The 25042-nt window shown below is 39.8% G+C and overlaps 2 protein-coding genes across 2 annotated transcripts; both read right to left on the reverse strand.

The window, feature by feature from the left end:
* Positions 1-1430: 1430 nt before the first annotated feature.
* Positions 1431-12872, reverse strand: LOC122643715 (sister chromatid cohesion 1 protein 1-like). Its single transcript, XM_043837305.1, has 20 exons — positions 12653-12872; positions 11070-11148; positions 7219-7277; positions 7104-7148; positions 6988-7007; positions 6800-6876; positions 6417-6501; positions 5327-5402; positions 5136-5214; positions 4874-4986; positions 3617-3672; positions 3368-3520; positions 3110-3317; positions 2943-3034; positions 2610-2856; positions 2400-2484; positions 2155-2294; positions 1983-2067; positions 1744-1856; positions 1431-1633 (listed from the first exon to the last, which is right to left on the reverse strand). Exons 1-20 carry the CDS (start codon positions 12870-12872, stop codon positions 1551-1553), a joined length of 2115 nt encoding a protein of 704 aa, XP_043693240.1. The 3' UTR covers positions 1431-1550.
* A 5380-nt stretch (positions 12873-18252) lies between these two features.
* LOC122642841 (rho-N domain-containing protein 1, chloroplastic-like) lies at positions 18253-23520 on the reverse strand. Its single transcript, XM_043836443.1, has 3 exons — positions 23380-23520; positions 18383-19515; positions 18253-18335 (listed from the first exon to the last, which is right to left on the reverse strand). The coding sequence occupies exons 1-2, from the start codon at positions 23420-23422 to the stop codon at positions 18383-18385; spliced, it is 1176 nt and encodes a 391-aa protein (XP_043692378.1). The 5' UTR covers positions 23423-23520; the 3' UTR covers positions 18253-18335.
* Positions 23521-25042: the final 1522 nt, after the last annotated feature.

The following is a 25042-nucleotide window of genomic DNA, read 5'->3' on the forward strand; positions in this document are numbered from 1 at the left end:
ATTCCTCTTCTTTGAACATCTCATTTTTTTCCCCTCTTCTACTTATTTTCAAAACCGATTCCATAGTTATGATTAATTCTTGCTGGTTACTATATTTGAACTACAAATCTGAAATTCTACAGTTTATTAGATAAAATCCCAAATATGTTCCTTAGATGTGATTATCAGTTTCTGCAGAGTTTTCTAAAATTAGTAGTTCTTTAGCTTGAAATATAACAAACCTGGAAATCATCTATTAAAACCTAAACTGGTTTCCTAGATTACTTAATTCTCCTATCGTTCTTCTAAACCAATTGATAGATCTATTAATCCTCTATACTCAACCTGAAGTACTTCATTGCATGTTAACTGCTGGATTATGATTTGACTAAATTCTCTTATCATTCGTCTAATTTTTCTAAATATTGTGTCCTACACTACTGTTCCTGGTTATACTATGTTCTTTCTTCTAGAGTCGTTCTATGTCTTCAGTTTTTGATTTTTTTTTTTTTTTCAATCATATAGTAGACCTTCAGAGTTCTTAGTTTTTTGGTGTGTATTCAATTTACATCCTAGTTAAACCAATCCAGGGCAACAGCTATCTATCATGATGGTTGTGGTACACTATATCGTCTCTATAATAACCAACTAGTGGTGCAAGTTTGATAGGCGAGCCCAAGCCCACCCAAAAGCTTCAGAGCCAAGGCTAGGATAGGGTTGGGATTTCTAGACCCGGGTGCACTAGACTAGGTCAGTCCTGGGCTGAGACAGGGATTGCTCCTATGCCAAGAAAATGTAAGCACAAAAGGCGGCCCAGCACGGATCATATACACGAGGCCCGCATGTCAAGGAGGAGAGAGGGAGAGGGTACATGACACCAACAGCATGGCAATAATTTTCCTATATACAATATGGGAGGTAGTTTTTTGTCTGGGAGTATGGCCTACGCCAATGCAGAGAACGGTTCCCCATTAAACATATACATGTTTAGATTATATTTTTTTTTAATATATATATTTTGTATAGAAAATAACATGAAAATGTGGCCGAGCCTGGACCTGGTTTTAAAAAGTCCAGCCCAACCGGTTCCAGTTGTACCCTTATAGCCAATCATATCCTTTGTCCAATAACTTTCCCACATTTGTTGTAAGAACCTATCTATAACATGAAAATACAACAGTAAGATCCTGAGGTTTAAACTAAACAATGGCTTTTGGTAAATACAGTAAAAATACATGCTTGGCGAGCAAAACTTCAGTTATTGTGATTATACTCTGTTAAACATCCAAAAGAGTAATTTTGGAACAATGGAATAACCAGAGAACAGAGCACAAGCTACCCCTCTTTTAAAACTTCAACTCGTTTTGTAATGTTTACAAAATTAAGAATTTAAGACTACCCTCTCTCTCTCTCTCTCTCTCTCTCTCTCTCTCTCTCTCTCTCTCTCTCTCTCCAGTATAACTTGAATAAGTACCCCTTCTAATTTGCCGAGTAACAGAACCCAAGTGATGGAATTGTGAAAAGAAACATTGGAAGGTGATCATCTTTCACCTCTACTCTCTACTCTCTACTCACATCTTTGATCCTCTAGATATTAGGATGTCCCCATACGGTATGGTCTGCTCAACCCTAAGGAAGTCACGTGTAGCAAGAACTGCAAACAGTCATCCAACCATGTTAGTTTTATTGGTTTCTTGCAATGCATCAACACATTGCTTCTATGGATGTAATTGTAAAGGACAGAGATAGGAAGTATGTCAATACCGCATGTTTGGTAGAATAGCTGGGCAGCCTTACGTCTTTCCATTTCAAAGGCCAGGTGATTGAGAGATTCAACTTGAGGAACCCCTGGCATGTCAAAATGTGTCTTCAGATACCTGTAAACCAAATACATGACAGGCCACATATACAGTCAAATCTCCCTGATCATCATGTTCCAAACCCAAATACATCAGATATGCATAAGAAAAATCGTAAGAACAATAAAGAAGTGATCGATTTACTTCCGCATCGAATCAGTGATTTTGTCGACAGGGTGATTGACAATACGATGTTGGCTTGGAGTAGGCCCAGTTTCCACCAACAGTTCTGCAACAATAATCATTTAAGTACTCTTATCACCATTAGTCCATTACTAGTATCTGTTGCAGATATTATTGGATGAGTTAAGAGTACCATGATCTGGGGTGGGCCCATTTTCATATACTCCTGGTAGCTTGAATCCTTGTTCATCGAATGGTGCTGATGGCTCCTCTGCCACTGATTCAAGATTGCTATGGCCGTGTGATGATGAATAAGGCCTTTTTCTGCTGGACCTGTTTTTCATGAAACAAAGGTGACTAAACTAAATCTTTCTATGATCAACTTAAATCTTTGGTGGTCACACATCAAGCTGCAGGAAAGAAAATTTCTAACAAAACCTTCCAGAATGCAGTTTGAGTTCTTGGATATGTATCTGGAAATCATTTCCAGATCCAGAGCTGGGAATGGTTCCTGCATTGTTTCCTGTAATTTCATAGCATTTTCTCAATTAATCATGAGAGGACACGGGAGAAAAAAAAATTCAATGCCGTATTTGTTCTTGTAATCATGTGAAAATTTGACTTCTCTGTGGGTAGCTGAGAGAATACCAGAATTTCCTGGTGTAACGAACAGGTTGGCCTCATTTACGGGCATTTCAAAGTCCACAAGATTGATCCCTGGTGTTCCAGTACTGGAGACTTTCCATGGGAATTCATTGTTGATATGATTGGGCATTAGTTTCTCTGCGGAGACATCCCATGGCATTTTACTGTTGTTAAGGTTGCCACCTGGATTCTCCATGGGGACTTCAAATGGCTCAAAACCATCTCCACTGGGAAGATCCTTCTCCAAAGGCTTCAGAATCAAACATTATGAGAAACAGATCATTTTATATGATAAACAACCAGCCACAAAAACGAAGAATCGAATGGAGAACTTACAAATTCCATGGGGATTTGATCATCATGCGTCCTACTTGAAGGTAAAAATTGTTCTGGCAGTTGGGTTGCAGAAGTTCTTCCTGCAGGCAAGACTAGATTTTTATCATTTCGTCTGTTTCAGATCTCTAACTAATGTACTTTGAAAAGAAAATATTTGGTAGACTGACCAGAATCTGAAGCATTGGTGGTTCGAAGCTGGGTGCATCTCAGCCACAGCTCCATAAGAGGTGGAGGGTAGTGGGCTTCTTTGTTTCTCTGTCCTAATAACCCACAAAGTGCCACTGGTGGGAGGTCCATAAGGTGGGTTGTCTTCATGGTAGACCTAAGATTGACATGCTGTGACAGCATGATAACCTTGAGATCAACAGCATTTGACTATACTGCATAGAGAAGTCAAAATAACATCAGAAAGATAAGAACTGGACCTTCCTTGTTGAGATGATGTCAGAAGGGTTCTCTAGCCAAGATTGGTAAGTGTGGCCTGGGATGATGGTTTGCTCATAATCCATAACAAAGCACTTTGGTTCTTTTCTTGGTTTTCTTTTTGTTGGACCACGCTTCTGTTCATTCTGCTGGGGCTGTAACAGAATGCATATGCATTTGTAGGTTAGTAGACATTCTTCATTTTCTCATGTAATGGATACAGTGCTCAACAATGTTTCAAATCAATCAACCTGAAGAGCGTCTTCAGTACCATGAGGTTCTGGATGCTGCTCTTGGACACAAGTAGCTGCAAAAGGACTTAAAAGAAAATTACTCACACCAATCTTTACATAAAAAAGAGATGGGAATGATACAGGGATCGAGTTATTCATTAGGCTGTGATAAAGCCCTAAAGAACCAGGGTCCAGATTTCAGAGCCATTGGAGTTATTTTGGTCTAGTTTCTTTAATTTTTCCCTCAAATCCTTCTCCTCAAAAATTTTGTTTGGGAAATTTCTTTCAGGATTCCCTCGAACTCGTTTCCCGCTAGCCAAGTTGGATCTCCCCAAAATCCTTCTCTGCATGCCAAGTTGGTACTGTCTCTCCCTTAGGCAATCTCACATTCCTGCTCTCAGTTTGCAAACTTTGGCCCATCTCTTTTGGAAGGACAAGGACAATAAGGGTTGTAATTTCGGTTCTATTTTATTTTCATATGTTGTTTCAATCTAACAGACTGAATTTTAAATTTTCCATGACCTTAGATATGCTTTTTTCCTTCACTGTGGTGTAATATCTTCTATTCAATTTTCTTGGTTGGCTAAATGTGGTGTTACCTGTTTATGATAAATTGCAGCAACAATCTTCTTTTTTTTTTTTCTTTTTTCTTTTTTCTGTTAATTTATTTTCTAATTATAGTTGGTGTTATTCTACAACTTAAGAGTAAATCTATGGAAGGATGACGTAGCACAATCCACCTTTTTTTTTTTTTTTTTTTTTGGGAGGGGGGGATGTTTTCTGTGCATAAGAAAATGATTTTTTGCACTTTGGTTTCCTTTTTGTCTTTAATTTTCATACATCAGTGTCATTTAAAAATAAAAATAAAAACTGCAACAGGGAAAATTTATCTGTAAGATGAGATTTAGACCAAACATCTGCTTTCATTCTGATTTATAACTATTCAATTGGATACATCCACATCATTCTTCAGTCTTCTTCCATGCCCCTTGATTCTTTACAAGTCATGGATGAAAAAAACAAGACACCCTCTTAACAGACATAGAGCTGATCATCGCAGGATAAATTTTAAGAATTTTTCCTAAGGGAATCGAATATCAATAAGGCTATCTGCATATGAGTTCCCCATGAAAATCAGCAATTTGCAAAAGGTATGTTTCATGCCTATAGGCCTAACACAAAATTAGGTGAGTGTTAAGTGGATTAAGATCTTGATCTTTCAAAGGAAGCTGCAAACAGGGAAGGCATTGAATTTCTTATATATATATTGCTAACCTGGTTGAGGCTCCTCTTGAGGAAGTGGTGAGGAGACTAGAGTCATCGGGACTGGTGAGTGCTCTTGAGGACTTGAGTTCAATTGTGTGCATTCATCTTCTTCAATATCAAACCTGAAAAGGTTCAGCCCTGTATGGTTAATTGAAAAATAGGAATGCTCTCTAGCTGAGCAAAGAACAGAGTATATACAGAACTTGAATATGAACACCATGCATCTTTAAAAGTTGGTACTAAAACTGCACGCAGCTTATTGGTGTCCTACCGCTGAAAGTGATTATATAGATTTGCATCCATCCGGTATGAATCAAAAGGATCCAATAATGTGATGTTAATAGCATCAGCTGAAAAAGAGAATCAATGATATAGAACTTAGTATTTGAAAAAAAAAATTTGTGATGGTAATAACTTTAAAGAAAGAAAAAACACCCAGGAATGAGAAAGTATAGTAGAAACCTTGATGGTTATGTTTGGAGAGATCATCACCTTCAGCACAGTTGCTAATGTCGGGAATGTCAACTTCATCCAGTCGCTGCATGGTATGGACAAAATAACTAAATCAATAGTGGTCATTCCTAAATTGGCTTAATACGACTGGAAAAAAAAATGATCAAAATAGAAATCATTTTTCTTATTCCATAGTGATTCAAGGGGAGTTTCATTTGTGAATGAAGTTACATGACACAATTCTTATTGAAACAGAAGCAACTACAGAAGATTTCATCACAAATGTCGCAAATATAAGGAAAAGAATGACAAATACTTATCCTAGAAAAGATTTCATCACAAATATCGCAAAACAGTTCTTATTGTTATTACTTTATTCGAAAGTTGTGCAATGAATCTCTTGGTTTGGAATCACTGGATGAGTAGATGTTATAGATGATTAATCAATTTTTTTCCTATTTCTGGAGAGTTGTTAGTGTTGTCTATGATTTAAATGAAAAAGGGGTCAACAACCACAGAATCACCTTAAGGATTTCAACAAAACCCTAACTTAAATTGAGACTGTTTAATTAAATGGTTTAAGCCGAACCTGATCATTTAACCGAATAAATCGTGTAACGCTCTCAAATGTACATAAATGTGTCTATATCAAACAAAAATCGTTTACCAAAATCGAACCGCACCGAACCGTTTAAAATCGAAACATGAAACTATTCAATAAATGGTTCGATTATGGTTTCAAAATAAGATCATTTAATTAAGCGGTTTAAACCGAACCAAACCATTTAACACCCTTACTTTTTAACTATATAATCTGAGCTTTGGCAGCTAATATGGTATAACAAAATGGCATTTTAGGTGTGCAGGGAATGTTCAAGTATGTGAACAACTCACAGTCGTTCAGAAGGAATCTATTCTGTGGGATTGTTCCATCTGAATGGCTGTGAATCGTTCACGTACGTGAACATTTACCCCCTCGCATTTTAGTGGCATTCCATAAAAACACTTAAACAAAAATGAAATTAAAAATGAGTTAGATATAAAAGCAGACCATGGCATACCATATTTATCACAAAAAAAAAAAAGACACATGGCATACCATGGAAAAATGCCTATAATCCGATGGATCACCAACGCCGAGCTCCATTTCTTCGTGATGATCTGGCAGGGTGACAGCTTCGTACCTGTAAGAACAAGTAGACAGCATCTTCGTAATAATGACAGCTTAGCCGAACATTAAGCTCTATAGAAAAAGAAGACTCAAGAGATACCCTGCACAAGGTGCGCAGTCCGCATATTCGATCACCAATAACACGCTTGCTTACAGTTACTGTGAAGATTAATTGGCTAAAATACGCTGTGTGTGAAATACTGACATAAACAAAACTAAACATTGACAGGTTACGTTCTAACATGCGCCGTTCTGTAATAGACGATACTCATAACTTTTAACAGAGGAGAAGCTTAAAGCCTAAGACTTACTTGGCCTGACATTTTCCTTTGGGAAGGACGTTACGATCCGAAACGGATTTCACTTTCCATGCTTCGTTGATCTCAACCTGAGAATTTCAATTTCAGAGAGCAAATGGATTACCGGAGGTGAATAAAAGAGTAGTTCATAAAAAACTAGAGGAAGAAGAAGAAAGGAATCGGAAATCTCATGGACGTACCAGTAGACGTTGAACATCGTCTGAGAAGAACAAGATATGGAAAATCAACACTAATAAGATAAGTATGAACAGAGAAATTTAAATGCGAAATGTAAAATTAAGGAAACAAAGCTTACCGTAGAGTATCTTCACCTTCCGCTCGTAGACGATCACCACTCCACCTAAAATCACGCAGAGAAATCAAAATTGATTATAAGCCAATCATGCAAAGGTTGCCGGATAAATGCCTACCCATGAGTATGCCAGAGAGTCGGAGAGCCATCGGAACTGCCGGATTCAATATTTCTTCGCTGCAAATTGATGAAACGAAGCGAAGAGGGACAAGAAATCAAAATTGATCGATTCTAAGCAATTAAAGTCATTAAGGTGGAAATTGCAAATTAATAACACCGAGGCGAAGAGGAAAACCGAACCAGATCTTAACTAAATTGAGCTTATTAAGCTTCCTCCTGTTGATCTTGGCATGCAACGTCGCAGCCATCCTTCATTACAGAAAAAATGAAAATTCAGACCAAATCGGATCGGAGTTCCATTTTATCCAAAGAATAAAAAAGGGAAATACGAAATCAACAGAAATTACTAACCAGATCTGCCCCAGAGGAGCTTTTCTCGCTAGAAGCTGGTGAGAGTAGAACATTTTTTCGTCAGTTTCTTCTTCGTTTCTTCAAGTCAAGACAAGAACACTGAAACTAAGACTGAATCGAGCAATCGATCGAAACGTTACTTAAAAACGAAGAAACAGAGAGAGCGAGCGAGCGAGCGAAAGAGAGAGAATTGTGTTTGAAACACACCGACAGAGACAACGAAAGTGCGGAATGCGTGGGAGAAGAAAGTTCTCTGCTACTAATACTGAAAGATGTGAGCGAGTGAATAAAGTGAGAGTGAGAGACGAGATTGAGAAGTGAGGAAGCAGTGAGCACAACCAACGTGCATGGTCTATAGGACAAACGTCTCTTTCTAACAACTTCTTTCTTTCTTTCTTTCTTTTTTTTTTTTTTTTTTTTTGGGAAGAAGAAAAGAATTTAATTAATTATTAGAGGACAACGTGCATGGTGTATGGCCTCCTACATCTTTGGAAACAAGATGGAACAGGGGTTGGGGGAGGAAGTCTATACAAAAGACAATCTCTGCTGGAGATTGGGCAAAATTGGCGAGCCAGTTCGCACAGTGGTTCTCCTTCCTGTGGCAAAAATGGAAGGAGGTAGACCAAGTGGTGTCAGCTATAAACTTTATGTGATGAAGGGTATCCCAGACTTGCCAATGAGAAGAAATGGAGCTGAGAATGCCCTCGATGGCTGATTTGGAGTCTGAAAAGACGATCAGATTAGAGTATCCCAACTCAACAGTTTTCCGAAGACCGCACAGAATAGCCTGGAATTCAGCTTGGTAGATGTTGATAGACGAAATAGCCTCAGCGACTGCAAAAATAGGGGCACTAGTAAACGATCTGCCGGTGCATCCATAGCCTCCTAGGTCATCTCGCAGAGATCCATCGCAGTTTATAGCTATTGTGCCTAAAGGGGGATGCTGCCATCTATGGAAGGAAACTCTCTTCCACGAGAGATTGACCGGAATGCCCCAAGAATTGAAAAAATTCCTGTTATAGGGGTTGTTTATAACCTTTCCTTGGTAGCTAGAGAATCGAAGCTATGTGTCATGGATGATCCGGCTTTTGATCGTTTGAATTGTCTCTGTGCAATTGGAATAAATTCTAGCATTGCGCTCTCTCCAAATCATGTATACAGTAGCACATAAGCTAAATTTCTTGACAAGGCTGAGGCAGCTACTTTCCTTTAAAATGTTGAATGATCCACGAAAGCTCGTCAACCTAGAAGTTAAATGGCGCTCTAGAATATCCATTGATGCGAAGAACAGCCTTCCAGATGGAGGATCCAAAGGGGCAGTTGCATAGGAGGTGTTCAAAAGATTCATTAGCTATTCCACATAAGGGGCAAGATTGGTCTTGGGTGACTCCCCAAGCAAACAGTTTATCCTTGGTTGTTAGAGCATGCCGAAGACCGAGCCAAGTGACAAAGCTGAATCGAGGCATCTGACATTTAAACCACACTAGATCATACCATCGAACCTAAGTGGAGCGGGATCTAAGAGTATTCCAGTAGGAGGCTTTAGAGAAGACACCCTTGGGATTGGGATTCCAAATGACAGTGTCCCGAGGTAGCCTAGGATATATATATATATATATATATATATATATATATATATATATATATATATCTTGCACCTTTTGATCTCACCCCAAGAAGAACAGAGCAGGGTATCAAAGGGGGGATCCGGGAGCCATTTGGAGTTTGAGATTAGAGTGGAAACTCTATTAGTAGAAGCTCTTTCGAGAGCAGCCGAGATGAGGATTCCAGGTTGGCCAAGGGCTTGATGGTTAAGCCAAGGATCGTACCAGAGGGAAATTTCAGAGCCATCGTGGATCAAGTACGAGATATTTTTTAGTAACAAAGGGCGAAGGTGAAGAATGCTCCGAAGGGTTGGGGAGGCATTAGTTGGAGCAGCAATGTCCCAGATGGAATTTTGTCTAAGCCACCTCTACCTGACCCAGGTAACCCATAGAGAGGGCTTGTTGGAGATGATCGCCCAGAGATGCTTAGCCAAGGTTGCAGAGTTACTCTCGGCAACTCTTTGGACCCCTAGACCGCCTTCTTTGAAAGGAATGCAAACATCTTTCCACGCCACTTTCCTAATTCCCTTGTCGTTGTGGCCATACCACAAAAATTTAGTCAGGGTACTCTCAATCTCTGAAACATTCATGGTTGGAAGCTTGAGCACTTGAATCCAATAGGAGACCACCCCATCAGGACAGACTTGATCAGCTGAAGCCTGCCAGTGAAGGAGAGCAGCTCTCCCTGCCAAGGGTAAGCTGGCGGGATAGGTGGGATAGAAGAGGAGAGTAGTCAAAGTGGCTTAACCGCTTGGAGCAGAAGGAGATGCCAAGGTACCTTATGGGAAAGGAGCTTTTACCAATGTGGAAGACGTGACAAATGGAAGATTGGGTGAGGTTGTCACAATTGGAGAAGAAGAGATCAGATTTCTAATGGTTGATGCAGAACCCCAAAATGGAAGCGAAGTGCTGAAGGGTATCATGGACTCCCTTGTCAGAGGCAAGGGTTGCTTTGCTGAAAATGAACAAGTCGTTTGCGAAGCACAAATTAACCAGCCTAGAGTTGTGACAGTCTTTGTGTGGCTTAATCAGGTTGGAATCAACAGCTACATCGAGAAGATCAGTAAGGTGCTGCATCGCAATGAGAAAGATGAGGGGGGAGGGGGCACCCTTGGCGCAATCCTCGATTTCCCCATAATTGCTCCGATTGGGTGCCATTAATAATGACCACAAAGCTAGGCCAGGTAATGCATCCAACAAGCCAGGCGATGAAGCGAGGGTGGAAACCAAGGCCCTGGAGAAGGGTAAAGATGAAACTCCACTGGATTGAGTCGAAAGCTTTCCTGATATCAAGTTTGGCGGCAAATCTAGGCATCCCCTTGTGAGGTGGTACTGATGAAGGAGCTGCTAACAAAGAAGAATGTTATCAGTGATATTACGACCTTTGATGAATGCCACTTGGTTTGGTTGGACCAGCTTATCCAAGGACTCTTGAAGGCGATTGCTGAGGATTTTAGCTATGAATCGATAAATAATGGGGCTGATGAAGATGAGACGGTAATCACTAAAGTGATTCGTCGATTCAGATTTCAGAATGAGGACGATCCTGGAGATTTTGATCTCTTGCAATAGGTTTTGATTTTAGAAGTAATCAAGCATACTTTACATAGGTCTAGACCTGTGATTTCCCATGTAGATTTGAAGAATCTAGGCCCGAAGCCATCCGTGCCAAAGGTCATGTCATTACCATACTTAAAAATGATGTTCTTAATCTCAGCAGTAGTGATAGGCCTGACCATGTGATCCGATTAATAATGTATGGTTAATTAAAAAATAGGAATACTCTCTAGCTGCTAACCAAGCAAAGAACAGAGTATATACAGAACTTGAATATGAACACCATGCATCTTCAAAAGTTGGTACTAAAACTGCACGCAGCTTATTGGTGTCCTACCTCTGAAAGCGATTATATAGATTTGCATCCATCCGGTATGAATCAAAAGGATCCAATAATATGATGTTAACAACATCAGCTGAAAAAGAGAATCAATGATATAGAACTTAGTATTTGGAAGAAAAAAATTTGTGATGGTGATAACTATAAAAAAAAAAAAAACACCCAAGAATGGAGAAGTATAGTAGAAATCTTGATGGTGATGTTTGGAGAGATCATCACCTTCAGCACAGTTGCTAATGTCGGGAATGTCAACTTCATCCAGTCATTGCATGGTATGGACAAAATAACTAAATAAATAGTGGTCATTCCAAAATTGGTTTCATACGACTAAAAAAAGAAAAAAAAATTGATCAAAATTGAAATCATTTTCATTATTCTATAGTGATTCCAGGGTTGTCTAGTAGGAGAAAGACGATGGCTTCTCCTGGCCGGACTTCTGTCATGATGACGGCTACCAGACTCATTACTCGTGATCTCATCCGAGAGGTCTTCAAGCGTGGCGAAAGGGTTATCCAAGTGTATTCCCGATGATGACGAATTAGCCAGAGAGGTATCACCGATGGTGGACGAGGTTAAGGGAGGTGAACCAGAGGAGGTGGGGGCAAGTTGGGGGTTATCGATGGGTTTATGGACATATGTGGGTTTCTGGCTGAGGAGGTTTGAGCCTTTTTGGGGTGCCTTGGGCTAGATGGATGGGCTTAAAGGAGCTTTGCTAAGATAGGTTAATACTGGCTAGGCTCATATTGGGCCTGTCTTTTGGTTAATGGTTGCGTTGGTTGGGCATGGGCCTAGGTAGAGTGGGTAGGGTTGTTTAGGGTTGGTTCTTGGTGGATTTGGGTTTGGTTTTGGTTATTCAGGACTTGGATTGATTGGACTTGGTTCAGAGAGGGTGGTTCGAAGGGGCCAAGGTTAGGGTTTCCGAAAAGCTCCAAAGGGGCTCCTCCCATTGTCGCTTTTCTCCCGAGAGAGTTGGCACCGCCATGGCAAGGTCAGTCGGAGGCTCACCCATGCTCTCATCGACTATCTCATCTCTATTGACTGCATCAGCTTGAGGATTCCTCATCGTTGCATTCTTTCATCCTTTATGCTTCCTGGCCACGTCCTGCCATTCACCCGTGGTTCTCTAGACCTCCGACGCCTTGGTGCTGACCAAGAGAGGGCAGTTCTGGTCGGAGTGTTCAAATATTTTGCACTTTGGATAAAAGGGGGCTTCCATTCGTATTCTAGAGGCTGCGTTATGTGCATACCGTCATCCATGATGGTGATAGAGTCTGGTAATCCCTCCACCTCCTTGATGAGGATGCACATCAGGGCATAGGAGAGGCGCTCGCGATTTATGGTCGTGATGTCGGCAAAGAGGGGCTTCCCTGCCACAGAGGCAATTTTTCCCAGGCTTTCCCATAGGTGCAAGCTAAGCCCTCTTAGTCTAACCTAGATGGGGAGTTCAGAGACTTCAAGCCTGGTAAGGGAGCACTCTGGCGACCACTGTCAGATGAGGGGTCTAGGGCTGAAGTTCCAGGGCCCCTCCTTAAGGATTTGATGGCTAAACTCCGGTCCTTGGAAGTCAAAAATGAACACACCTCTGTCCAAGTTGTAGACTTCCATCGTGCCAACGTGCTTCCATCTGCTGGTGACGAACTTCTTCATGGCTGCATAGGATGGTTTTGGCCCAAGGATGAACCCAACCAAAGCTCCTTCCCATCTGTCTCGTTCGGATTCAGTTTCCTTGAATAAGCAGTGGGCAATTTTTTCACCATCAATGATTTCATTCATTTCAAGCGGAGTATAGTCTAACTCCATTCCTTGGGATCTGGGGTTGGGCCAGGAGAAGAGACTCACTTAGAGTTTATGGGGGATGGCAGTATGATTAGAGGAGGGGACCCCCAAATCTGGGGATTTGTCGGAATCCATGGTTAGAGAAAAAGAGAAGGTTTGTTAAACCCGAAATGAAGCTATCTCTTGTTGTTGCCCCATCTCTTTCTAACATTCCTAAAACGGATTTTGGAGGGGAAAAAGGTCTTTTTTTTCTTTTTAATTTTAGTTTTGAGGGAATAACCAGATCTTCTGCAAATAGAATATGGATGAAATCATTGAAATGATAGGGTGATCGCAACTAACTTACAAAATGGAAAACTGATGAAATTCGACTGGTATACCACGTCATCTCACACAACACCATATGGTTTGAGGTATCGGTATTGTATCGGGTGATACGTATTAGTTTTGCAAGTTAGCAATCCTGTTATCGTATCGATGGCATGACAAGGACAAAGGGTAAAATAGTCACAAATTTATTTATTTTTTAATTTAGGGATAACAATTTGTCTGATACGACCAATCCAAGCCGTTATTGTATCAATATCGTTCAATATTTTAGGTGACTGGTACCAGATCCAATACCATACACTAAAATCATACACCACAATGTAACTGATTACATCGTGCATTAAAAAAAAATCCTCTCCAATTTCCTAAAAATGCAGTGCGGTCTGGTGGAGTGGGTAGGGTCGTTTAGAGTTGGTTCTTGGTGGATTTGGGTTTGGTTTTGGTTATTCAGGACTTGGATTGATTGGACTTGGTTTAGAGAAGCCGGTTCGAAGGGGCTAGGGTTAGGGTTTCCTAAAAGCTCTAGAGGGGGCTCCTCCCGTTGTTGCTTTTCTCCCGAGAGAGTTAGCACCACCATGGCAAGGTCGGTCAGAGGCTTACCCATGCTCTCATCGGCTATCTCATCTCTATTGACTGCATCAGCTTGAGGATTCTTCGTCGTGGCATTCTTTCATCCTTTATGCTTCCTGGCCACGTCATGCTATTCACCCGTGGTTCTCTGGACCTCCGACGCCTTGGTGCTGACTAGGAGAGGGCAATTCTGGTCGGAGTGTCCAAATATTTTGCAGTTTGGACAACAGGGGGCTTCGATTCGTATTCCAGAGGTTGCGTTATGTCCATACCGTCATTCATGATGGTGATAGAGTCTGGTAATCCCTCCGCCGCCTCGATGAGGATGCATATCCGGGCATAGGAGAGGCGTTCGATGTTTGTGGTCATGGCGTCGAAAAAGAGGGGCTTCCCTGCCACAGAGGTAATTTTTCCCAGGCTTCCCCATAGGTGCAGGCTAAGCCCTCTTAGTCTAACCCAGATGAGGAGTTCAGAGACTTCGCGCCTGATAAAGGGAGCACTCTGGTGACCACTGTCGAAGGATGAGGGGTCTAGGGCCGAAGTTCCAAGGCCCCTCCTCAAGGATTTGATGGCTAAACTCCGATCCTTGGAAGTCGAAAATGAACACACCTTTGTCTAGGCTTCAGACTTTTACCGCGCCAACGTGCTTCCATCTGTTGGTGACGAACTTCTTCATGGCTGTATAGGATGGTTTTGGCCTAAGGATGTAGCCAACCAAAGCTCCTTCCCATCTGTCTCACTCGGATTCAGTTTCCTCGAATGAGCAGCGAGCAATTTTTTCGCCATTAATGATTTCAGGCGGAGTATAGTCTAACTCCATTCCTTGGGATCTGGGGTTGGGCTTGGAGAAAAGACTCGCCCAGTGTTTCTAGGGGATGGCAGTATGATTAGAGGAGGGGACCCCCGAATCTAGGGGTTTACCGGAATCCATGGTCGGAGAAAAATGGAAGGTTTGTTAAACCCGAAACGAAGCTCTCTCTTGTTGTTGCCCCCTCTCTTTCTAACATTCCTAAAACGGATTTTGGAGGGGGAAAATGTTTTTGTTTTTCTTTTTAATTTTAATTTTTCGAGGGAATAACCAGATCTTCTGCAAAGAGAATATAGATGAAATCATTGAAATGACAGGGTGATTGCAACTAACTTGCAAAATGAAAAACTGATGAAGTTCAACTGGTATGTCACGTCCTCTCACACAGCACCACATGGTTTGAGGTATCGGTATTGTATTGGGTGATACGTATCAATTTTGCAAGTTAGCAATTATGTTACCATATCGATGGCATGGCACAGACAAAGGGTAAAACAGTCAAAAATTTATTTATTTTTTAATTTAGGGGTAACAATTTGTCAGATACGACCAATCCAGGTCGTCACTGTATCAATATCGTTCGGTATTTTAAGTGACTGGTACCCGATCCAATACCATACACTAAACTCATGCACCACGATACAACTGATTACATCTTGCACAGAAAAAAAAATCCTCTCCAATTTCCTAAAAATGCAATGCGGTGCAGTTCTGCTCTGAGAGCTGGACACGTGGAAGATGGTTAAATCCAACGGTGCCATGCTCGAGAAAGAAAACAAAATAGCAGGTCAATCGAGCTCGGCACCGTTAGATTTAGCATCTTCCATGTGTCGAGGTTTCTACCCCCGAACGGCATCGCCACTACACTTTTAGGGAATTGGAAAAGATTTTAATCCATCTTGCATGGGATGGAATTTTAGTTGTTGGGCACGTGTTTGAGCTTAGCAAAATTTTCTCTTGCTCATACATTCATTTATTGTAATTTTAGATTTTTGTAGGCCCATCATTTTATCACCTTGGTGGTGAGCTTAGCGATGATTAGGAGTGAAACAGGGTCGGGCTGGGCTGGGTTTTTAAAAACCCTAGCTCAACCCTGAGTCCTCTTAGCTCAATCCAAGCCTAACCCGGTCCTAGGTTGGGTTGAGATAACTCAGCCCAAGCCCAACCCTATCGGGCTCAGTCTAGCCCAGTCCAACCTTGATTGACCCTGATTAGGTCGGGCTAGGCTAGGTTGGCCCTGATTGACCCTAATTTTTTGCCATTTACTTCGTCCTACGCATTAAAAAAATGAGATACATGTCATTGGGTATTGGTTTGTTTCATACTGAATTGACTATTAGACTTTTCTTTGGGTTAAAAAACTTAGCCCAATCTTAACATTGTAAATATTTGTGTTCAACAGATAATTAGTCTTTTTTTAATAAACCAATAGATAATTAGATACTAAGCAAAAATTGCAAAATGTAAACAATAAATTATAAAGCATAACCTAACAAAGTAGCCGGGCCGGGCTGCGCTTAGCCCGAGCCTCAACCTTGGCCCAACCCGATCCTGACCCAGGATCTAAAAATTTCAACACTAACCCACTCTTAAAGTTGAAAATTCCAGCCCAAGCCCTGTTCAAACTCAGGGCGGCCTCGGACCAATAGAGCCAAACTTACACCCCTAGCGATTATGAAATGTGTTTCAAGACAGTGTGGGACCCATTTTTATGACTCTCGAGGTCCTCAATGAGCCCAGTAATATCTTGAATTATTATAAGGAAATTAAGAGAAATTGATTGAAAAATTATCAAAATACCATTGTAGGTTCGGTCGGGGCAACAATTTTGAAATTGGCCTAGGCTTCATGATTTAATTATTAATCTCAAGTATTTAATCTACCAAAAAAAAAGAAATCTCAAGTATTTAAAGATGGTTTGAAAAGGTTAATTTGTTCATTACTTTACAAAACACTCTATTTCTTGTCTCGTGGGACCTATTGTTCAAATAATTTTCGACAAACATGGTTTATATTTTTCATCCCTTTTAAAAATACTCAAACAAGCTTTCAAATGTTCATCAAAAAAAACAAGCTTTCAAATGAATTTAGAATCATGAAAATCATATTTTTAGTGAAAACTTGTGTGTTTCAAGGAAATTCTTAGATAGACCTAACCCAAACTCGACCTGGTCCAGACCTAGACTCGGACTAGGACCCAGATCAAATCAGACCCTGACGCAAGCCTATGACTAGCCCAAATTATAAGTAAAAAACTAGCTTGAGCATACATGTAACGAGGATTGCCAACATGCGGATCAGAGGAATCACCGGATCCGTATCGGTATTGGTGGTCCCCGATCCTGATCCAATAGCAATCTAGGCCCAAAGAACGGTATCGGTCGGTAGATCGATTTTCTAACCCGGATCACCTGATCTGATCCCCTATAAGTTGTTTTTCCAGCCCAGTACAGTTCCTACAGTCCTCTAATAAGAGGGGGGTGGACCCCACCCAGGTAGAGTGTTCAGTCAAAGGGTGGAATGGTTATTTCGCCCCCCTTGTTAGAGAATTGTAGGAACTGTACCAGGCAGACGATAAAGATCCGTTTGACACTATCTTCTTCCAACCTCAATTTCTCCCAAACTAGAGCTCATACATGCATGAAATTCAAAAACACATCCCCCCCCCCCCCTCCAATTCTAATATGGGCATGAATAGGTCCAAAATTGGAGGGAAAAAAATGTAAATTTAATTTTCAAGTGAAATATTGGATAAAGTACATAAAAACGTACAATAAATGTGCAAAATATTTGCAAAAAATGGATAAAAACAGAAAGATTTATTAATTAAAATAATATTAAAATTTTTACAATATTTTATTCATAACTAAAATGTAAAGGAAATATAAGTAAAATTACAAAAAAAAAATTTATAGAAAATATTCTAAAATATATATATATATATATATATATATATATATATATATATGTATCCATAGAAAATAAATAAAAACTATATGCAGAGTTACCTAATCACAATCTCTCGTGCATTATGCAATGGAACATAAAAGGATTTGAAAAATATTGCAAAAAGCTAAAAAAATTGATGCAATCAAGATTCAAGAGTATAGTATAGTTTTACATTTCTGTACTTGTAGAAATTATGATATTACAAATTATCCCCAGCTACTGTCATCATCAATAAGTCCACAGTAATGTAAAGCGCCAGCGCGGAATCTACAGTAACAAATATGATAGGAATTTATTATTTTCGCTTAAATTGAGTAGAGGAAGTAGCAACAATTACAAAGTTTCCATTTTATATTTTGGTAATTTTACTTAAAGTTTGAATCATAGTTTAAGCAACTTTCATTTCTTACTTTGAACTAAAATTTGGCTTGAACTAAAATTTGGCTATTGAGATGTATTTGAGATACTCTATCGCATGGATTAACTCATGTAATGTCAAGCAACAAATAGTGAAGGTTACTTTATTAGGCATACTGACACCTAGAAGAACCCTATTAATTTTATATTTTAAGGTAAAATTTTCTTTTCCAGCTATTTTACACCGAAACAAACAGAACCTTCAAGAACAAAATGGAAAAGAAATTCAAAAAATATAAAGGATAAAAAATACAGAAGATCGAAAATTCCTAATAATGATAAATGTTTAGTTAATTTGCTTATTGCTCCCCGAGAATGCAGAATGCAGAATGCAAGAAACTTCAAGAAACAGAAAACTCACATGAATACAAACACTGGGTGTGGAGAAAAAGATCAAAAATCATGTGAACTTCTCGATATGTAATGGTGATCTATTCATTTGCTTCCTCGCATTTCACAGTCAAGTCGAGACTCCACTTAGAAGCTCAATGAGATCAACCTTCTTCAGCTTAGAGTATCCTTTCACACCACGAGACTTTGCAAGTGACCTCAACTCTGACAGCTTTAATGCACTCAAGTCTGTGTTTTCATTCGTTGGCTCCTCCGAAATCTCATTTTCATAAGCTTCATCAGCATCAGAAGGCTCAGATTCAGATATTACATCAAGTACTTCCTCTTGCCCATCCAAAAATACTGTTTCTTCCACGGGATGAGAAAGCTCAGGTTCAATCACAATCTCAGGCTCAGGCTCAAGCTCGGGCTCAGGCTCAGAGTCGGGCTCAACAGAGCTTTTCCTTCCCTTCCCCTGTGACTTTGAAGACCACTCCAATCCAATTCCAGCTTTGGCTGAATAAACAGGTTGGTACTTTATTCTAGGAACAGGAGATCTACGCTGGAAGTTTGAAGCCGGACGAGTTGAATGAGGGACACTGGACTCTCCCTCTCTATCCCCAGCAATCCTATTTGAATCAAAAAGGCTTGTCTGCTCTTCATCATACAAGCTATTATGTTCTGGTTGCTCCAAATTAAAGTCCTTCGTGCCACCACTACTTTTCTTTCCCTGTTCAACTGAGTGCTTCCGTAAGAGCTTCAGAAGTGAATCAACTGTATCATTCTCCCTACCTTGTCCTCGAGAGGTTTCATTCTTCTGTTCCTCTTTGACTGCTGCTCGTTCTCGAAGCTGAGCCTGGACCTTCCTGAACAATTCTACAATCTCCTTCTCTCTTGGGCCCGGGGTAGCAGTAGCCTGAAATCTTGGGCTGCTGGAGAGGGAGAGCAATGGCCCATTTTTGGAAGAAAACAGCTCGGATTCTTCTATATTGTCAACATTTTCTCTCTCTTGGTTTTGCCTGTTACGGCCTCTGGAGAACCCATGTTTGTTCTGCCTTGAGAAGTCGGGGTTTCTTCGACTGCTAGAGCTTGCATTACATGAAAGAGCTGTTCCTTTGGAAACAAAGGCTGGGATTTTTATTCGTAGGACCTTGAACTGTATAGAACATTTGTAATCACCAAGACAAGAGTAAGATGATGCACTGGTGGCTCGACCAGAAACTCCGGAGCAGGGAAGACAATTGGCTTCATACAGTCCATATCCTGCATGAAAGCCAAGATCCATCCTTTTAAGTCAAAATACATCATCTTGAACTCAGAATGTACACTACATGCATACAATGTTCCTCCAACTTTAGACAGCGGTTGTTTTTTTTTTCTCTTCTTTTGTGTGTGGGGTGGGGGGGAGGGGTTGATTTACTTAACATATTTGCTTGACAAGTGACTCAAGCTTTGTTCATTGGACTTGATCCTTTAACAAGATAATTTTTTAAACTGATATTTGCCAGAAATCCATGACAGTATACTACTCCTGTTCTGTAAACAGGTAAATTGGTGCCCTGACTCTAGGTTTACTGATGCTGAACATTAGGTTCACTACTAATAAACTTAAGGCTCACCAAAAAAAATGGTAAATTTTTTGGCTGAAAACAAAAGGAATAAGAAAATGAGATAGAATTATGTCGAAGGCATAAAAAAATTGTTGAGGAGGAAATAGGTGATGGAGCTGATTGGTTGGTTTGGATTTCACAAGTTTACAGAGACGAGACGATATGATTAGACTGGTTGTACAAAATAGAGGTATGTGATGGGGTTTGGTATCTGTGGACGTGAAAGTATGGGAAGTGTTTATCTAGGGTTTAGGGATTAGACGAAGGTTGAGGGGCTCGGGTAAATATAGGTTTCTAGTAGAAAGATTCATATGCAGCACAAGGGGCACAGAAAAATGTAGTAGAGGAGAAACAATGTATAAGTAAAAGTAAATACTAGAACACGAGACCAAGAGCGAGTGAGAAATACTCCTAGTTCTACGAAGCCCCCAAGGTTTCACCTCGCTGGTAAAATTAAACTAGAACTAAATATATTGATTCAAAATCTATCCCATAATAAGTAGCTAAGCAAGACAGGGAGAGATAAGGGTGTCAAAATCAAACCGAAACAGTTTACTGAAACCGTTTAAGAAATGATTTGTTTTGGTTTTAAAATTGAGACCGTTTAGTTTAGTAGTTTAAACCGATGGTAGACCATTTAAACCGAAACAAATATTAGTAATAATATGTAATGGCACGATAACAATAAATAATTAGTAAATATGTAATGGTACATATAAATAATTATTTAAAAAAAAAACATATAAGAATTCAATTCATACATGCATTTCAATAAAAAAAAATTAAAGATATGTAATGGAAACTAGCTACTTGAAAGAAGAAAAAAAAAAACATTTATAAATGGTTTTGGTTTCAACATATGAAACCATTTATTAAACGGTTAGGTTTCGGTTTTACCTAAAAAAATTTGAACCGAACCATTTAACACCCTTAGGGAGAGACCCCTCTTACACTTGGAAAATCCAAAAAACACCCACCACTGGGTTCTTAAAAAATGGCAGAGAAAGGAAGCGGCAAACCGGGAGAGGAGTGGGCATTTCAATCACCCACCCCACAATTGGCATAAAACTCAATTCTGAAGAATTATTTTCTTGGCCAAAGCTAAATGGAGTTTAGATAATAAACCATGGATAATTTGATCAATGAGAAAGTTGTTCTTGAACCTCCCTGTCAACCAAAGATGGTAAACGATGAATAACCTACATTGTAGAGATCCTAAGCCACAAGAGGGTAAGGGTATCAATCTGGGACCAGAACCATCCCACCATTAGTATATTGGGAAACTGATTAGTTAATTGGGACCGTCCTAGTCCTGGCCCCAAAAAGGTGGAACCTATCAGGATCCGTCCAGATTAGGACCCGTTTTAACTTTACCTAAGAGGGTTAGAGGATAGATGCTTTGGTTCTTTAATTTTTTTTATTAGGGATTTCAATTGAAGCCCTAATGATGAAGCACAGGAGTTGTCCGGGCTTGATGCAATCCCCATGACGTCTGAACAGCCATGGCTGATGGAACCACCTTAAGGCTTGGACTCATCATTTTCGGATTGGAATCTTTTAACTTTTGGCATTAATATTGATAGTAACCAACTAGGAACCGGACCCGGACTGTTCCATTATTATTTGTTATTGGTCCCAACTGGCACCCCTACAAGAGCATATGCCTGCTTCAGAAGGTTAGATCAATCTTGCAAAAGACATCAAGCCATTACTGTTCTTCCTAAAATCAAGGTATCTTTGGTAATAAACACAATAAGAATTTATTATCATCTCTGCATACAATGGAATAACACAAACTTGAGGGAGACTCTTTCAAGAGTTACTCATTTAAAGAGACTAACAGGCCAAAAGAATTTTTTTTTTTTAAATTGAAATTCAGCATTTAAATGGATAAGATTTTCTACTATCTAAATAATTATTTGAAGCAGATATTCCGGCAAATTATAATCTAACCTGAGTTTATTGGCCGATGGACCATCTACTCATATTAATCCTATAGAAAAGCGGTTTCGGAGCCCTCAAAAACATTTTGAAGATAGAGCTCTCTTCAATTTGCAGTTCTAAAAAACAAACAATCCTAGGTTGTAACATAGCAGGTTCATATTCCACAAGCTTTTTAATCCCTCTTTCCCCGAAAACACAACAAAAATTCTATAATTTCAGCACTAAGATCACTTCCACTCAATTAATATATCACGCAGACAAGAGGAGATGACACAATTTTAACCCAAGTTGAACATGCTAAATTCTCAGGTTATTGCTGTATTAAATACAGAAAATAAATATATACTTGAATAAAAATGATTGAAGAGTTAATGCATTTTCGGTTGGGAGAGTGGGGAAGGGGAATTTCAATCTATAAGAAGCTCACTAGTCACCTCTACAAGATAAATGGATGCCATCATTCTAGAATATAGACTGAACCATTTGCCACCAGAAATATGAGTAAGGGTAATTAACATTCAAAGATAATATTTTTTCTATGCCATATTACACTGAAATACCATGATTCTAGAAGTTCCGATAGCTCACACATGGGGATCATGAGGCTTCCAACAAAACCTTATCTTCATAGATCTTAATTTTCTTGAATCACAAGTATCTAAGAAGAATTTAACAAATGAGCAAAGAGATTAAATGTTACAACCTCAATAGCATACAGACATGCTTGTGTGATTATTCAAGTTACGATTTAGTTTCCAACCTAAATACCAGTGTAACACATAAAAATGGTTATCATGTCAGGCACAAACCATCAAACATTAGTATACCGCCATATAAGCAGTCTTTGAGTATGTTACACAAATCAAATGGGAGAAGGTTGTACATGTAAAATGCGCGTCGGTGTGTATCATGAGCGTATCACAGAGAGAGGACCAAGGGATTACTAAGGCCTATCAACAATTAGCTCTTGAAGTGAGCCATGAATTCCAGAACTGAGAACAAGAGTGTCACTACCCCTATGGAAGAAGAAGGGAACTAAGATTCAAGCCAAGCAGCACCATAGAAAGACAAGTTCATAAATTCCCAAAAATAGAACACAAATTGAAAATCATAATAAAACCTCTTTTTTGGGGGGACCTAAAGAACCAGCTGCATAGTTAATATACCACTCGCAACAGAACTTCACAATCCCCCCTTTCCCAAAATCCTCCCATTGAAAAAGTGAGAACTTATGAAGACACCAAGTAAACCAAACACCATCAGAACAAAAAAAAACATCCATAGCCCATTTAGAGAAAAACATAGAAATCAGAAGTAAACAGAAAGAAACAATGAGAAATTCTACTTAACATTAACCAAGCATATAAGCTCCATCAATAAAAATTCTTAGGTTAAATAGAAAAAATAAATGGAAATTAAACCACGGAATCTATATATGACCCTCCCAGACAATAAACAGGCAAAAAATTGCATGTTCGAATGTACAGTTCATATATAGGAATTGAGATACAAAACCCTAAGATGTCTTTAAGTAAGCAGCAAGCCCAGTAACAACGAAATGAAGAACCCATACCTGGAATATTGTTAGAAACGATATGAAGTCCTCCTGGAGACATCACTCGGAAAACAGAGCGAGTTCCGGAGGCGGTTCTGCATTTTATGGTGTTTTTGCTCTCAGAAATCGCTTACTACTTCACCATCTTGACAGAAATACCCCCCAAGAAAGTTCCAAATTTGTCCTATGAGAGACCTTCGCGGCTCTGCCCCAACGGTTAGCCGGTTTAGAGTTTAGTTACCAGTTAAACCCAGTAAAGGATTTTCACCAAACAAAAACCCCTTGAAAGGGTCCAACGGTTGTGCACGAGTTGCAATCTGCGCCGACACATGGGGTGGGACTGGGCGATCATTTCGGTCATAAAGGGGGTGGAGTGGGCGGTCACTTTCCCCAACCCCATGTGTTTGGGGGTATCCTACGTCCTAGTATAGAGAACATTTTCCCATATATATATATGGGCAAGAGATCTCTATTTGGTCGCATGATCACTACCATAGAATCAAAATTCAACCGAAATCCATCTTGTTTCGACCGTTTCAACAAGGTTTTGATCGTAACTGATGGTTTTGATTGAAACCTGGTCGAATCGGTTGAAACAAAGGACATAAAGTGACCTGTTGAATGGGCAGAAGCTTAAAACACTTCATTTTTCTTCAAAACTGGACAGAGGCTTCTCCAATTTGCTAGTTTCGACTCAAAGATCCATTTTTTAGGTGGGTTATTTCATTTTGGCTGCAATTTCTCCACAATCTTGCTACATTATGTTGGGTATGGACCGTATGGGGGTGGATATGATGGTGGACCATCCTTTGAGAGCACTGTTATATATGGATATGAGGATGGATCAGGTACTGGGTCATCTCTTGTTGACAATATCTTCGGGTATCCATCTCAGCCATGTGCTGGCTCCACCTCACACTCTCGGTGAACTCTTCCCTAAATTGGGATATCTTGGACAAGTTGATGATGGGCTTATCATTGGGTAGTAATGAACTATGAGAACAATTGGTCCCATAACATGTCATGGGATACATATGTAGTGCATTTGGAGGAACGGCTTCGCAATTTTTAATGGTACGCTGCTCATAGATTAGACCCACCAAGAAACTCCACATGGAATTGAGAAAGAAGCAGTTTGATGTTTTGTTTGGATAATATGTATTATTCAGAGTTCATGAACTTTAAAATTATGTGAACTAAGTATTTATAATACCACTTTAGTGTCTGTATCAGTGCATACATTAGTAAACTTGGGTCAATAACCATAAGTACCATTTTGAGTGATTTTTTGATAAAATTAATTCATGGATTGTGTTTAAAATATCCAAAATATGCAACCTGCAAAAAATTAGACCTAAAAAACCTTTTTTTAGGGTTGAAATCAGGTTTCTCCATCAATGGGAATAAATCTCTGGTTTCGATCAAGTTTCGACCGAAACCCACCCAAACTCGATTTTGGCCAAGTCAAAACCCGAGTTTTTTTTCCTTGATCTCTACACAAGCGTCTAGGCCAATGGGGGAGCACCCCTAGGTATCTACCCAAGGGAAAGAGTCGTCATCTCACGATGCCCTATGAGAGGGCGTAGGAAACACCAAGTAGAGATCTTTTTCTGTATATATATATAGGGGCATTGTTCTCTGTGCCGCAGCGCAGCCTGTGCCCAAGCACATGGGGATGGGT

Source organism: Telopea speciosissima, chromosome 10 (genome assembly GCF_018873765.1).
Source record: "Telopea speciosissima isolate NSW1024214 ecotype Mountain lineage chromosome 10, Tspe_v1, whole genome shotgun sequence".
Classification (NCBI taxonomy): Eukaryota; Viridiplantae; Streptophyta; class Magnoliopsida; order Proteales; family Proteaceae; genus Telopea; species Telopea speciosissima.

Coding starts and splice junctions, on each gene's coding strand:
- LOC122643715 (XM_043837305.1), bottom strand. CDS start 12,872: ATGGAGTTAGACTATACTCCGCTTGAAATGAATGAAATCATTGATGGT. Junction 5,215..5,326: donor CTCCAAACATAACCATCAAG/GTTTCTACTATA, acceptor TCTCTTTTTCAG/CTGATGCTATTAACATCACA. Junction 3,035..3,109: donor CACCAATGCTTCAGATTCTG/GTCAGTCTACCA, acceptor ATAAAAATCTAG/TCTTGCCTGCAGGAAGAACT.
- LOC122642841 (XM_043836443.1), bottom strand. CDS start 23,422: ATGTCTCCAGGAGGACTTCATATCGTTTCTAACAATATTCCAG. Junction 19,516..23,379: donor CGTTTCTAACAATATTCCAG/GTATGGGTTCTT, acceptor GCTTTCATGCAG/GATATGGACTGTATGAAGCC.